This window comes from Lepisosteus platostomus, chromosome 13, assembly GCF_059453375.1.
Source record: "Lepisosteus platostomus isolate fLepPlt1 chromosome 13, fLepPlt1.hap1, whole genome shotgun sequence".
NCBI lineage: Eukaryota > Metazoa > Chordata > Actinopteri > Semionotiformes > Lepisosteidae > Lepisosteus > Lepisosteus platostomus.
Window position 1 is genome coordinate 35,195,337 of NC_142623.1, and position 16,577 is coordinate 35,211,913.

At 33.4% G+C, this 16,577-nt stretch overlaps 1 protein-coding gene across 5 annotated transcripts in view; it reads right to left on the reverse strand.

Moving 5' to 3' along the window:
• Nucleotides 1–3,332: 3,332 nt before the first annotated feature.
• pdgfrb (platelet-derived growth factor receptor, beta polypeptide) overlaps nucleotides 3,333–16,577 on the reverse strand; it is a 41,672-nt gene continuing 28,427 nt past the window's right edge. For all 5 annotated transcript variants that reach the window (XM_088604358.1, XM_088604357.1, XM_088604356.1 and 2 more), the window contains 8 exons: nucleotides 16,221–16,387; nucleotides 15,377–15,495; nucleotides 14,881–15,003; nucleotides 13,665–13,776; nucleotides 9,542–9,641; nucleotides 9,202–9,307; nucleotides 8,871–9,106; nucleotides 3,333–7,679 (listed from right to left, as the gene is read on the reverse strand). In XM_088604358.1, the coding sequence (XP_088460484.1) occupies nucleotides 7,544–7,679; nucleotides 8,871–9,106; nucleotides 9,202–9,307; nucleotides 9,542–9,641; nucleotides 13,665–13,776; nucleotides 14,881–15,003; nucleotides 15,377–15,495; nucleotides 16,221–16,387 (1,099 nt within the window). In that variant the 3' untranslated portion in view covers nucleotides 3,333–7,543. The remainder of the gene's footprint in view (nucleotides 7,680–8,870; nucleotides 9,107–9,201; nucleotides 9,308–9,541; nucleotides 9,642–13,664; nucleotides 13,777–14,880; nucleotides 15,004–15,376; nucleotides 15,496–16,220; nucleotides 16,388–16,577) is intronic.

Here is a 16,577-nt window from a genome sequence, read left to right on the forward strand (position 1 = left end):
AAAGATGGCCAAGATTAAATTTTAACAGTTTTAAAACCATTTTGTTGGGTCCTGAAATAAGGCATGAACCTTTTCCCTACATTTTCAAACCAAGCTTTTCTTCAGGCTTTGCTTCTGCTGATTATTACTTTTTTTTTTAAATTGTCTTTGCTGCTATACCTGATAGGAAGACTTTATAGTGAACTGTTATAATCAGTTAAACTTAATAATGTCTTTATTAAAATAAATGTAAATGCAAGATACAGATTGATAGGTAGGTTCTCAGTTTGTTAAATAATAACAAGAACGTCATAAGAAAGTAAATGTGGCTCACAAATTTGTCTGATGTTCCTAATGTCACCTTTCTTAAAATGTGTGGTCTAAGCCTGATTAAGACAGACTGGTGTTTATTTACCTAACCTATGTTTAAAAACTAAAATAAACCTTCAATAATGTTGTGGTTCATGAGTACAACATTCAGATTAGAGTCGCTGGGTCTAAATAAGTAGCACATGAAACTTGTGAAACTTGGCCTTCACACAAACAAAAAAGATTGCTCTTAATTTCTGTGAAATCGAGGATTTTGATCTTTAGAAATGCTTCTGAACACTGACCTATGTGATAATTTAGAATTAGCTACACAACAATGTTTGCAGAATTATCATTGTGAAATGGGTATGCCTTAGGCTCATGACCTACAGCTGTTTTTGTGCCCTTGTGTGAGGTATTTTACCACATTTGGTCCAGTCAACACAGTTGTACAAATGGGAATCAGCATTACTGGGGAGATAATCCTTGTGGTGGACTGGAACCCATTTCTAGTCCACTAAACATAACAGAAACTAAAATGCAGTGCAGTGGCTCTGGTCTGGAGTTAACCATTTTAATGGTGTGAGTAATATTGAGTGGAGACAAAACCAGTTAATGACTTCTCATCCCATCTTTTTGCGCATATAATATATAAATATTTTTTTTTGAAAAATGTAGCAGTTATGGACTGCTGTTTTGAATTGGCAGAAAGAAGTCATGAGAAGGTCTGTCTCCTGTAGCATTGTGATTGGACAAAGAGCTCACACCCATCATTAGACAAAAAATACTCTTATTGCAAAAAGTGCACATTACAGTAAATATTTTTCTGAAAGAAAATGGTATTTGGGTATACAAGTTGGATGTCTCTCACAGAAAAATGATGGTTCCACTGAGGCCATAGTGATAACAAATAACAAAAATATTCAGTTAAAACTCCATACATTTATTTCTCATTTACAAAGATGATAGTCACTACTCACTATATGTCCTGGACTGTCTGACCTCTGGTATGGTGGCCTGGGAAGTGGATGAGGGATTATGTTGTGAGGATCTGGGAGCATGGCCCAAATTCACCCCTTAACAAACAACATGTGTGAAACCTGCATCCATGACAGAACTTCAAGGGGAGATGGTTGCACCTTTGTGGTGTCAATGCTGAGTGGTGCAGCTCATGCAGCTCAGTAATTTTAATGTTACAATGGTAGGGTCCGAGGGGGCAGGGCTATATCTATTTAGGAAGCTCTTTAGCTAGGCCAGGAGAAAGTTAGCTGATACGACCCAAGTGTGGTACAACTCCTGGCTTATAACTCTCAATGGAAGTGTTTGTGTATTGTTTGTGTATTGTGTACTTTCGTTCTATTTTGTTGTTTTTTGCAGTATACATGATTGTTTTGTTGGTTTGTAGGGAGCAGTGTCCAAATAAACCACCACTGTTGCACCTGAGTGCTATTACGGCTGAGTCATCATTTGAAAGAACTCACTTAGTCACCTCTCCTCAAAGAATCTGGGATTGTCCAATTTCTAGCACACCACAGATGATGGCTTTAAAAGAAGATTGTTGAGATCATGCTCTTTTCTGTATGTCTCCTGTTTTATCATGTCACCAGGTGTGAGATTTGGTGATCATTTTATAGCTGTTGCTGTTACATGCCATCTTCCTTTATAAAACATCTATAATAATAAAGTCTAAATATTATTTCTCAGGCAGCACACATACAGTATCCCCACTCATTAACGCAGATGTCCATATTAGTAAAAGCAGGATGCATTATGTTGCCATCACACTGAGACGTCTTCATTTGCATTGTCCACTTGGTTGTAAAAAATAGATCTGTTCAGAGACTTGAGACTTCATCAATGTAAATTCAAAGTGAACGGAAATTAGCAATACTATCCTAGCTCCTGTCTCCTTGTAGATTTAATAAAATACTCATATTTTCACCGTCACATAGAGGAAGGTAGAAAATCTCTAATGGTGCTCCATACATTGTAACTAAACTGTTGCTCATTGTGCAAACACATTTAGTTTTCCAGCTAAAAACTCCAGTTACACAAGGCAGACAAGTGTGTTTATTTTTTACTTCTCTTGACCTTTGAGTTTTAGCCCCTCAAGGATAAAACCACAATCTGCATAATCAGGTCCTTTGTCCTACAAGTTTCAGTCGATTAGCTGCCACACATCTCTCTAACACAGAAGCTGGAAGGGAACTATAGCCCAAATACAGTACATAAGAAGACATCCTACCACAAAAGTTGTTTTTATAACACAAAATATTAAAGGATAGTAATTTATCTGTTGTTTTGCATGCAGAAAAGATTAATATAAATAACAGAAAAATAACTATTTGTCCTGAAATAAGCTTTTTGATCTGTGATATAATATTAATTTGCAGATGCGTTCTGCACTGGAAAGCTAAAATGAGCTGGTGTTCCCATGTTCACATTGTCAAAAATCGAAACTGTCAGATTAATAGTTAGACCAAGCACAATACAAAAAATAATCCCTTTTTGCCCCAAAATTGCCAAAAATGCCAGAAAATTAACTTTCGATAGAAAGCGACCTCCAACATCCCTCTCTACTCTTACCAATAGATAATCACTATACCAGTCTTTTGGTCATGTACAGATTTGTAAGTGGGTTTTTAGAGTCAATTATGGTGTTTGATTTAGTAGTTGTATTAGCATACTGGATTCATAAATAATAGTAATAATATAAAATTTCATCGTTAATGGTTCAGATAATATCGCCATGTGCAGACCAAAATGTTTGGAAATTATATTAAAAAAATTATATGTGTTGAAGTGTTTATACAGAGCTCTATGTTACCTCAGTATTCTATGAACAAGAGCTTCATCAGACTATTTTATCCAGAGGGTATCTACAGTATCTGCTAATTATCATTTTGAGTTATTACTTAGGGACAAGAGTCATATGCCTTGCTTGTTCTTGTTCCCCTCTGAAAAAGAGAATGTTATATTGTGATAATGTGATGTTTCTTTTTTTGCAGAAGGAAAAGGTTATAATAATCAAACAAACTCATAAATGACAATACAATTTTTATTGTAATGTTTTTCATGAACAGCAATATAAAAAAAATGATTGCTTTATATAATTCAAATATATGACAATACACACTGTAAACATATTTCTATAACTTTGGTACCACAGCCTTGAAGAGTATGGTTAGATATACTGTAGAAAATGTATTGTACACTGTGTGCCAAAAGGTGCCTTTGTTTACTTTGTTTAAATTTATAAATCATTGTGTATTTGAAGTACCTGGAATAAACAAAAATCATATATGTTGATATAGCTATGCAGCTGGCTCTGAAACAGAAGGAAAATAAAGAAAATGGCTCAGGTCAGTTTTTAAATATTGAATTATTTTAAGAGTTGTCTAGCAATGAAAAATCTAAAGCTGGGAAGTTTTACTTCCTACATTTAATGCAGGACACAGCGCTAATAAAAAATGTATATATGCAACAACGATCACTAAAAAATGAGAAAAACATTTATCACTTTAGGAATTTTGTGTGACAGTAAGAAAATATGTCACAATGTTTTCTTTTAAAATAGATGTAATAATAATGATGTGCATATTATAGATACTTCCTTGACTGTCCTTTATACTAAGACCCTTATATTGCCAGTACACAGAAATTTTTAAAATAAATGCGATACATCATATTTGTCAGTGAAGGAAAAAATGGCATCCATTTTATTCCATGTTAAATGGGCATAATACCCTTGCCACTTGAAGTGTTAAGAACATAATTGCAATGTTAGAATTAAATTGTTTTTCAAATACTTAGCCAATTTATATCATGAAGGACAGCGAAAAGACCATTGTGTGTGAGATTTTTAAATAGGACTTGTCCAGACGTCATGATTAATCTTTTGAGTCAGAAACCACATTTTGCACAATTGAAGGAATTTGTTCTGCTTAGGAACAGGCATGTATTATTCACATATTCCTTCTCAATCTATTTTGGGACACTTCTCCACTGACAAATATATTTACAGTCTTGAACCAATATAAATCATGGATGACATTTGAAATGATACGATAAAACAATTATACACAAACATAGGAACACTATACAGAATTGCTCAAATTGCCCATTTAAAAAGAAATATATTTTTCAGCTATAGTACTGTTACTAAGTGCATTTAGTAGCAGTATTTTCCACTTCGAAAATACCCATCACCTGAATTCAATCTCCTATTGCATTCATATAAATATTTGCCTAATATATGAACTCTGTTTCCCACTATCACATTCTCTGAGGCTTATTCTCTTATACTAGCTTTTATTACATATAACTATTAATTTAAACAAAACAACTTTCTCAAAAGAAAATACTTTGATGATTATAATATGACTTTATTTCCATCCATTAAAATTACTAACCAAATTCATTCAGCATCTTTCCCCTTAACAGAAAATTAGAAAATGCCCAAGGACTGATGTGTTGCATATGTCCACCATCTTCCAGCATGCTGTCTTCATGATTTCTACTCTACAGTTACTGTCTCTAAACTGACTTTCTGACCAGTATTTCAGAATTTCAGTATTTGCTCTAAATGTTGCATATCTGCTCAGAATGGGCAGTTTTTGTCCATGGTCCTTGTGATGAAGCATGTTATCATTTAGAGCAAGGAGCTGTGTCAGCATTCAGGCTGCAAAGGAACAAGCAGAGGGTAATTCCAAAATGAAAATGAGGCATTAAATATAGAGTGTTTGAACTATGAAGCCTTTCATGAATGCATAAAGAACACAGGCAGGGAATGAGAGGGGAGAGATCGGGGGGTTAATGACTGGAGGTACAGTAAATGTACAGCAAGACACAATCCAAGGGAAAGTGTGAAGGGATAGCAGTCTGTGAATTGAAAACAAAAATGTAATAAATTGCATTTCTTTCAAGGTGCATTTTCAGCTATGGAAACTGAGACTGCATGGAATTGTTAAATGGTTGCTAGCATCTTGTAAAATATATACAACAAACTGAAAGTAATTCCATACTAGAAAAGCTTATAGTCTTTGATTAGATCTAGAATTCAGACATATCTTATGCCGGAGCCTGAAAAAGCTTTTATGATGAATTTATACTGAAGTACAATCAATTAAAATCTCTTTTTAAGGGCTTCACATGTTAAAGTTTCCCTGAATATTTTTCAAGAATTGAGTACAATAAAAATTTCATTTTGTCCTCTTGTAAAACAATCATGGCATTAATACTTGTGATTAGAAATTGATTTCATAGTCATCGTCTTGTGAATGTCACAATGCTCCAATTGACATTAAGAAAAAAAAATAAACAAAGTTTTCTTAACAACTGGGCTCACAACTCCTCATGAAAAAATTAAAACACAGTTTGGTTAACACATTGTATGTAGTAGTGTAAAGTTCAGACTTTTCACTCTGAAAAAACAGTTTTCAATTGTTTTCAGTTGTCAAACCACTAGCTATTTTTACTGAATTATAACACCACTGTACATTTTCATCTCTGTTTAGTTATAATTGCCAGTACCTGATAGTTACCCACCAGTTACTATGTACTGTAGAATTTAATATACAGTATACACAACAATATAAGGGTAACATTTAAGCAAAAACCTGTTACGAATTCCTTCATCTTTAAGTACCTTTATATTTCCCTTTTTAACTGAACTTTTACAAACATTTTTGTAAAACATTCATTTTACAAAACTTAAACATAAAACACCTGGAAACAATTCTTATATATCAAAACCAGCAGAAATATATTTAAATTTATAATTTACAATGAGGCTAGTTTCTCTTCTAGAAGTGCATTTATTACAGTACAAATCTGTTACAAAAATCACTTTAATCTTTTCTTCTTTGTGCAATATGAGTCTTGGATACAGTCTATAATTGCTAATTGCTTCATGTTGGGGTTGATGTACTTTTATATAGCTTACACATTCTAAGGGTTCTAGAAATTGATGGATTGTTCATATAACATGGTAATTAAAAATGATTCCCTTTATACATAAAATAAAAAGTAAATATTTACACATATAAAACTGATACCATACTTTGAAGTGTACACTCTATTTATATTAATACTGGGCAGTGATACAGCTATGCAGCAAGAGTACATTTTCAGTTTCAGTAAATCTTAATTGTACTATAATTTAACAGTTTGGGTGTTACTGATATCTTATCAGAATATTTTCAATTAAACCAGGAAATTAAACCACTGTTTAACTTTCAGCAAAACAAAGTTCATGCATGTGAACAGTATGTGAACCTTTTAAAAGAATAGATTGATTGTTGAACCTAATAAATGAAAGGTTGAAATAATGTAAGACTTATAAACTTTGAATTTCAAAGCAAACCTATATTGTATGTATGAAGCATTGAGTCAGACATAACTTTCTCACTAGACTCCTCATATAGCATTTAATTAAAGTGGCATAACATTACCAGTACCTAAAGAAAAATGCTTTTAGAATTTGGATGATATAAATATCTTAGAAATGAATGAAAGTTAACTGTAATCACAGAGAAAATTCTAAAACAAAGACTCGTACCATAATTTTATATAATTATTTGTCCTAGATCCTCTAGAGGATTGTATCAACATCATAATGTTTTCTGAATGATGAAAAAGATAAGATGTTTGTTTTACATTTTTCCTGTGCTATTTGTAACATTTGGTATAATACTATTGAAAATATAATACTATAATACTATTTGGTATATGGATTGCATTTAGTTTTCATGGATTGGGGGTTAAAAGTGATTAGAACTACACAGCCATACTGCTCAACACCTGAAGCTGTGAGAGATACAACTGGAGGAAAATCATGCTTTAAATATCAAGGGTTGTTTTTCTTCATTTTGTTGTTTTATCAGGTATTTTATGATTACAAAGATCTCAGTAGAAATTACATAGATTTCAATAAATCCACTGTTTCAGACAATTTCAGATAACGTTGTATACTAAAACTGTATTTTTATATGGAACTCCAGCTGTGGAGCAGTGATTATTGTCAAGAAATTCGTCAACAATACAATTCTCATACTATATTGCATCTAAACAGTGTCCTTGAAATGATTGCTTAGATGTTACTGATGCCTGCACATATCTGCTAAGCAATTTGTTTTAAAGCATGTTGTTGAAAGCATTTTGATTTACGCCAGCTGTATCCAGACATTGTAGGTCCATATTCACTCTTAAACCAGAGAGTGAGTATATGCAGGTTGCTGGAGGACCTTTGGGTCGGTTATAGGAAACTTTCCTCTACTTCTGGCTCTGTTTTTTCCTCCTCTGGAGATGAACTGGAGCCCATTTCTTCCGGATCTGTGATGGATGTTTCTAAGGAACCAGAAGCTTGACTGACCTCTTTAAGGTTTTCAGTGCTATCAACAAAAAAAGACATGTATTTAGCATAAGCATAAAGTAAGGGTGAGGTCTTCTGGCTACTGAGATTTCACGTGTGTCAAATAATAGGAAAATAATTCCAAATATATCTAATTGAAAATCTCCTTCTGCATTAGGTTGCACTGTTTCAGCTATCACACTTGTTTGAACCAAGTAATCTGTATGAAAAATATCTTGATCAAGTCGCTTCTTGTTAAAAATCTAGCTTGGTTAATTTAGCTTTATCATTCCTTCCATTGTAAATGTCTCATTGTTTTTACCCAGAAAATTTAGAGAATGTTCTCGAAATAATGTTATGAGAAGTGCCATAATTATGGACATTCTGCTCCCAAATGTATATTCTTTATTTTTAAATTGCCTAAATTGTTTTTTTCCACAATTTGCAATGAGACCTGCCCTACCAATGAATGTTCAGAATTCACACTTCTGCACCTCCTGTAACTACTTCACAATAAATGTCTGGCTTAAGTCATAAAAATAAAATGAAAATGTTTATTTAAAGTCCACATTCTAACTATTTAAGGGCAGAATTTATAATTAAAAAATGAATACAAGCCATGTCTTTAACTTTTCAAAAAAAAATTTAATTTCATTTAAATGTAATTTCATTAAAAGTAAATATCAGGAACTAAAATAACAACTGGTCTCGGTCAACCAGTTAGCTGAAAGCGTTAAATACAATAAATTAGATTAAATATGATATAATTCAATAGACATAATGATATATAAACACATTGTAATTAAATATGTTTTTAAATAAGGCTTGGTTTTAACATTTCATTTGGTTTTGCAATAGCGGGCAATACATGATTTCCCTTTTAGTCATATTTTTGGAAGATTAAAAGCCTGTTTCCTGTAGTTGTCTCATCATCCCCAATTTATGTTCATTGGTGTAATAGAGACATATGTATTAGCACACGCTTTACTGTACAAAAGAAACATATTAATGAATATGGCAAAACTGTTTACATTGTGCAAACATTCTGCCATACGCTGCTCTATGTTTGCCATATACTGTATTTACAGTGTTTAGCATGTCATAACACAATTTTGCTAGTTGTGTTTTATATTTAAGAGATCAAATGCCACAAAAATTGCACACTGCAAAAAGGAGTAATTTTTCTTCCTTTAATTTCAGTTGCAATGAATGCTGGAAGGCAACATGTTACCTTGTGGGATTTTCTGCCTCTGTGTCATTGCTTTCTTCACATGCCTCTTCTGGTTTGGGGTCCGGGATGGGGATGATGTACTCATTGTCAGAGGCCAGGGCTTCCTCGCCTTCAGCGTCTTGCCTTGTCCCCGGCAAGGTGATAGGCGACACCTGGCTGCCTGGCATTCTCGGCTTTGTGTGCGCAACAGCAGGGTGATCACTCTTGAAGAAGCTCTCATTCACCTGGTTATACCTCTACGGGGATATAAAATAATAAGTTGGACAATGACTGCATGGAAAGGCAAAAGAACGACTGTGAAAAAAGTAGTAAGCAAAAGTCGTCTAACTACCTTCTTGTAGCTGTCGCTCAGCATGTTCCCCATGGCGTGAACCAAATACGAGAACTCTGGTCTTTTTTCATATTTTTCCTCCCAGCATTTTTTCATAATTTCGTAACTGGAAGAAATAATAAACCAAAAAGACCCCATCAGACCCCTTCCCTTATAGTAATAAAAATGAGCAAAGCACAAGGCACAAATGAGAGAACAAATCGAACTTGAACTTGAACTTTATTGCCATATGTAACCGGTACTGGTACAATGGAATTCTTACTTACAGAAAGTCTCTCGATTGTAAAACAAGTGTAAAAAAACATACCAAATCAACCACTGACATAACTGAAAGACTCACACTTCTTCAGATGCATGAGTAGGTCTGGACATTCTGTAGCCTCGTTTGAGGGCGCTGTAAAAGAGCTCACTCATGGGGAGATCAGGATAGGGGGTTCCTCCTAGAGTCAGACAGCAAAAACATCCAATAAGGTACAACAGACAAGGCAAATGATCTTTGAAAATCTTTCATTGTCTGAATGGGAAAAGCATACATTGTTAGATACCTTTTTGAATTCTTAGTAATGGATTTAACTAATTTAAAAAGCAGCATTTAATATGATTAAGTCATGTCAAGTGAAAATAATGTATTTTGATACTGAATGCAATCTAGTATTTTAAAACTTTTATTTTGTCTTGCAAAAAAATATTAAAGTTATTCTGGGGCAGGTATTACAACTTAAAAGCAAGTGATAAGCATGTTTTCCCACAAAATACAAATACATTAATTTGTATAAGGATCAGTTTTTTGCAGGTGAGTGGAAATCTGGCAGACTATGACTCCACATGTTGCTGTGCATTCAAATAAAAAATAGTTATTTGTAGAGGCAGATATAAAGACAAAATGTCTCCTCCAAAAAGGGGAAAGAAAACAGAAAGAAAGTGGAACCATGAAACTCAGACTGGCTGACATTTCAAATGCTAAGACATTAAAAAAGGAAGAAAAATTTGGAAAGTTTTCACATTGTGACTAAGTACAAAATATATTGTATTTTTTAGTGAAATATATATAAAAATCATCAAGTCTTTCTTCCCTGAACCATTTATTTTCCTTACAATATATCCCACTTCCATTTAGTTTGTAAATCTCAGGTCTACAACTTTCAGGAAAGTCACCCTTCTACACTGGAAAAATCAGACGTGTGTTGAACTGGTAAGTGACTAAACTGTACAAAAATAGTATATTTCCAATTTAACCTATCAATACACGTTTATGACAATAATGATCGAGACATGGTAATGGAAGCATTTTTTCATTTTATGATGCCTTTCAGATCAAGATCGGTCTCCAAGTTACTTTTTGCTTCTTATTAACCAGAAAGCAAATTAAAGTAATATATTACTGCTCAATGATTTTATGGAGCAGACAAAAACATTCAAGAGTGTACTGTAGGAAAAGACAAATAATAATGTGTGATTCATACCGATAAAGGGAAGTCTGGAAAGATGAGACAGAATGCACAACCTTACATAAATATTAAGAGACATGAAGTAAAAACATAGTCGCACTTTTCCACTTCTCTACACAGGTTTAATGAGGATCGGTAATCATTGTTTATTATGACGGAGAAAAATAAAACTCTGTGAATATTATAAGGGTTGAGTTATCATTTTTCTTCAGGACAAACTTCACACTCCATTGTAATGCAAGTATATAGGTAATTGAAAATCAGACAATTGAAGTCCAAATTATTATTAAGTTCACATATACTGTAAGCAAGAGTTAATTCAGACTGGGAAGTGTCTCATGTGAGTCTAAAATAACGGCTTTAATGACAAGACAAAGAATTTAATTTGTTCTATTAAGAGATCAAGATATAATTTATAAATCCAACATAAGCAAAAATAAAAAATAAGAATACCTTACAGCTATATGTTTCCTTCTGTGATATACCCACACCACAATTCTCACAGGACAATCAAAGCATAGGACTATTTTCCAAAAGCATGAAAATTCTAAGTGGTAATTTGAAATCTTAAACTAATAAATCAATTATCATTGGGTGGTCTAATTAGATTCACATCTGTATAAAATAGGACAATTTTCTTCTTCTGGAAGAAATTAAATCTTCTAGTTGCAATTTATGATCTGACTAACTAAAATACAATCACTTTTTTTTTCTTTAAATCCAAAGTTTGTTGTACCTATTTATAAGACAAAATATTTTAAGGATTTTTACAAAAGTAAAACTATCAAAACTAAATAAAGAATAGTAGGAAGCAAGAGAATCTATTAATACAGTATGTAGAATGTAAACGTAAGAGATTTTTGATTTATTTCAGATTTCATGACTTATATGTAGGCATAAAATAGTGGTATTGTAAATGTTCCAGCATTTAACTCACAGATAAATTTGTAATACTTAGAGAAAAAAAAATTCACATGAGAATACATAACATCAAGGCAAACATTTCCATAACCATTAGTTGTATAAATCTATATAGCCACACAAGGAATATCTTATGGAAGCCCGTTTCCGCCAGGGAGTAAAAAAATGCAACATTGTATCTCAGGATTACATTTCTATCTCACAATTGCACTTAAAATCTCAGAATTCCAACCTTATTTTTCACAATTGCGACTTAAATCTCAGAATTACGACTTCATACAGTACCGTATCTCACAATTGCGACTTTACATCTCGCAATTGCGACTTAAAATCTCAGAATTCCGACATCATTTCTCGTATTTACAACTTTATATTGCTAATTGCAACTTCACATCTCACAATTTTGATGTCACTTCTGGCGCCAGCAAGAATGTAGCCAGGCCAGGTTGTTCATCTGGCAGAAGAAGCCCACCGTGCTGTTACAGTATGCCTGCCTTCTTGTGTCTTCTTTGGAATGCTATCTTTAGGAATATAAATTGGAAATTAGTTTGGACAATTGCTGATAGATACTATCTTACAAATAAAGTTAAAGAAATTTCATTTAAGATTGTTCATAGATTTAATCCTGTTAAATTGACACTTTCTAGATTTAAACACGAATAAGATGACTTTTGTCATAATTTTTTTGTGAATTTTGTAATAATGAGAAGAAATCTTTGTTACATTTGTTTGTCAATTGCATATATACAAAACTGTTTTGGATAGATTTGTAAAATGTTATTGTTAAACATTTAAAGGTAAATGTTAAATTTAAAGATTTTGATATTTTATTATCGTTAGAACTGTTTTGGATAAAGAATATGTTCTTATTATTAATCTGCTAATTATTTTCGTGAAATACTTCATCCACAAAAGTAAATGGTATAATACTGCTCCCTCTTTTAATGCATTTAAAGTACAATTCCTTTTTTACTTAAATTTGATTAGAAATTTAAAGAATCAAAAGGCAAGACATACAATGGAAATATGAAAAAAGTATAATTTTCAGCTTTTAGAATTGTGAATTCCTCTGGATGTGAAGTGTCTATTTAAGAATAAGCCCACCATCCACTATTCCATCGGGGTACTATGGAAACCTCCCTGGCGGAAATGGGATTCCATAAAAATTAGTATGATTAATTTGATTTTTATCAGGGCACTTAACAAGGCAAGTCTTCAGGCCTATAGATCCTGTACGGTTTCTGAATATGGTGTAATGGAACGGCGGACATACAGGTTGTATGATCTGGTTGCAGTGTGGTGACGGCACCGCCCTCCCCTGCGCATAACAGGGATGCTGGCCGCCGGGGCTAAAGAAGGTCTTCTTTAGCTCAGCTGGCAAGACCTGGGTTCGAGCACATGCAGTGAGGGACATACTAGAGTGGGAACGACGAGGGCACAAGCCCTCAAACCCAAATCCATTACAACAACAAAATGCCAAGAAATGTTGGCTATTTTAAAGTCGCAAATCCGAGATAAAAAGTCGTAATTCTGAGATAAAAAAGATGCAATTGCGAGATATGCAGTCGTAATTCTGAGATGTTAAGTCACATTTGCGAGATATAAACTCGTAATTATGAGAAATTAAGTCGGAATTCTGAGATTTTAAGTCACAATTAATCTCGTGATTCTGAGATACAATGGCGCAATTGCGAAATACCATAGCACGTTGTTTTTTTACTCCCTGGTGGAAACGGGCTTCCATAATATCTCCAATAAAACCGAAACATTTCAGGTATTTAGTTCTTTCCTATAGTTTATGGGGGGCAATTCTGTCCATTACAAATGTGCGGCAGTCTGGTTAAGTCATGATGTCTACAATGTAAAATCCAAGCAATACCAGCTTTCAAGATTCAATGGGAACAGTATCTCAAAACCATGCAGTCTGAAACTGGTAAAACCTAATAAAAAATAAAATAAAGGGGTTTTCAGTAACTAAGAGTACAGTAAAACTGTCATTTTAATGTAAAAAAAAATGTTTTGTTACATCACAGTCTGATATTTTAAATGGAAAATATATTTGTATGCGTAGCCAATATTCATGCGAGTACTTGCCCAGAGTGAAGATTTCCCACAGTAATATTCCATAAGACCAGACGTCGCTCAGTGTGGTGTAGAGATTGTGAAAAATGCTCTCTGGTGCCATCCATTTTAAAGGCAGGAAAGTCTAGGGTTTAAAAATGGAGTTACACTTATGAAAGTGTTCTGATGTACCTTTCACATTCATTTCTGTTGTTGCAACTCTGGAATAAGAAGTGCCAAACAGTGGTCTGATCATGAAACTGTTATTGTTGTGGGTGGTATCACTGAGATTTGACTTTTTCACTTTAAAAATTTGCACATTTGCACAATTTGTAATTCAAATAAAATAGGGCATTATTTGAAGGCAGTGAATGCTTTGCAAAGTCCTATACATGAATCACAAAATATTACCAATCATCCTAATACAGCAAGAATGTTTTCATGTAAAAATTATATTTTAATTATCATACAAGTTCTGTATCATTTTGTTTTACAGAAAAGTAATAGAAGAATTTCGTTCTTTTTATTCTTTTAAGTGTTTTTTTTTGTCTTTGTTTACTTCGACCGCAGACATTGTGGTCATGTTGGACCAGGGTTTGGATGGTTTTCTTTAGTACAAATTATGGCTTTCCGAAAACCTCAGAGTCAATACAAACTCTGTGTTTAAATACTCTTATTAGCCAAACAGAATCTGACATGATGTGATTCAAACTCACATGGACGGAGTACAATAATGGCCAAATGCCAGCCCATCAGCCACATCTGTACACTTCAATTACAAGTGCTTTCTTTGTTTTGTTTTTATATTGGAACATATACTTAAATGGTTTCTCAAGTACAGTACGTCACATCTGAACTTATCACCAAATGGATAATTTATTGTTTTTTGTATTTATGCTGTATTTGTTTTGTAGATATTTATTCATATCAAGTAATGGGTTTATTCCATGCTGGAAAGAGAAGAAAGAAAACAATGTTTCGGCCATGGAGCCTTCTTCAGGTGTGTGAAGTATATAAATAAAGTATGGTATATATATATTATATATAATAAAGTATGATTTTTTTATATCATACTTTTCTGTATAATTGTACATGTCTGTTTATGAATGTTACATTCTGATTGTTTAAAATGTTTGTTGGAACTGAACTTTTCCTTCCATTTGTTTCTAATTCAGTAGGAACTCTTAGACATGCAATAGCTACAGACAATTATTACTAAGTGCTGGTGATCTGTTCAACATGCACTCACACTGCCTTTAGAGATGTAGTTGGAGTCGTGCATAATGTCTCGTGCCAATCCAAAATCACAGATTTTCACCAGTTTCCCCTCACAAATCAAGACGTTCCTTGCTGCCAAGTCGCGATGAACACACTGTTTTTTGTTAATAGAAGATAAAAAAGAAGATCACGTCAGTCGATTCAGTTTAAAACTGGATGCAATTAAAAATAATTCGTACAATCTATCTTTTTGACCTAGCCTTGGGTAGCTGTGAAAAAAATTAACTAAAATAATTTTAGTGCTTATTATATCTTGAATTAATCTCAATCTAAAAGATAGAATTATTAGTTTATTCCTTGTATGCAGGTATTTATTTATTCAAATTTAATTTTAAAAAGCTTCAAGGAAAATTTGTGACGATTTAGAGAAAACCAGCAGTCTGGAAAATGACTGACCAAATGATGAGAAAAATAATTAAAGAAAACTGTCAGGTTCAGTGGTTTCAGTGCTTTGTGTTCACACCTACATTTTTAGATGCAAGGAAGTCCATTCCTTTAGCCACCTGATAACTGAACCCCACCAGGTCTGTATAGCTCAGAATAGGTGACTCATTGATCACTGGGGCACTGTCAATCCTCTCTTGACCTTGAGTAGCACACAAAAAGCATAATCAATCAAGGCAGCTGTATTGCACAAATGTTGTGTTTAGGTCATACAACCCCTCTCTGCAATCTGTCCTCTTGCATGATGGACACCCGAGATAACATACAAAAAGGCTTTCATTTTTTACATAGATTTTAAATATTACACAGCATTTGAGCATCAATGTACAGTGAAAGTTTAGATGTGTTTTTAAGTGTTTTAAAATGCTTTTCCTAAGCTGCTCCTCTTTCATCTGTGTTCAATATCCAAGCCATTGTAACATAGTTGGAAATAACAGTACAGTTACACAAATTCTCTCAATACAAGCAAATATATTTTTACTTTTTCAACAAAAACACAACATTTTTTCTTTATTACAAAGGGTGGTGAGTTTATGTCTAACAAAAATAATGCTTTAGAGCATGTTGAATACAGTACCTTTAAGTTATTGACTGCATAGTGGTTATTCAATTTGTTCAGAACATCTCAAATGTTTTATTATTAAATCAATTTACCAGCTGAATCCAGAATACTACGTTTAATTTCAGAATCATTTTTGCACCGAATTCTACATTAGGGAATGGCAGAATTCCAATGAACTCTGTAAATCCCAATATATTTACATAAGTCTAGATGTATAATGTTCTTTTATTATTTTTGTTTTAAAAGGAAAAAAAAACAACTATGTTCTAAACAGAACAACAAACACTTATGTCTATAGGATGTACCTTGTGTCTGGTAATTGTCTTGCTGGTAAGGTGTTTCATACACAGATGGTTCAATATCTGCATATTTGATGTTGTCTGTCAGTTCCTGCATAGGTACATACTCTGTAGAGTCATCCTTGCTCATGTCCATATATCCTCCATCACTCTCACTGGTTAATGTTACGTAGCTGAAAAGGCAGGTAAAGGTGTTAATTATCTTTTTCTGTAGTCTCTTCCTGTAGGCTATTTTGATAGCATTAGCTGTTAAAAACATTTAATTTTCCATTCAGTTAGGTTACCCTGCCATCCTGATCCCGTTGGACACAACAGCGTGACATTTTTATTCTCTGGAATACCTGCGTGTGCAGGGTGTGTAAT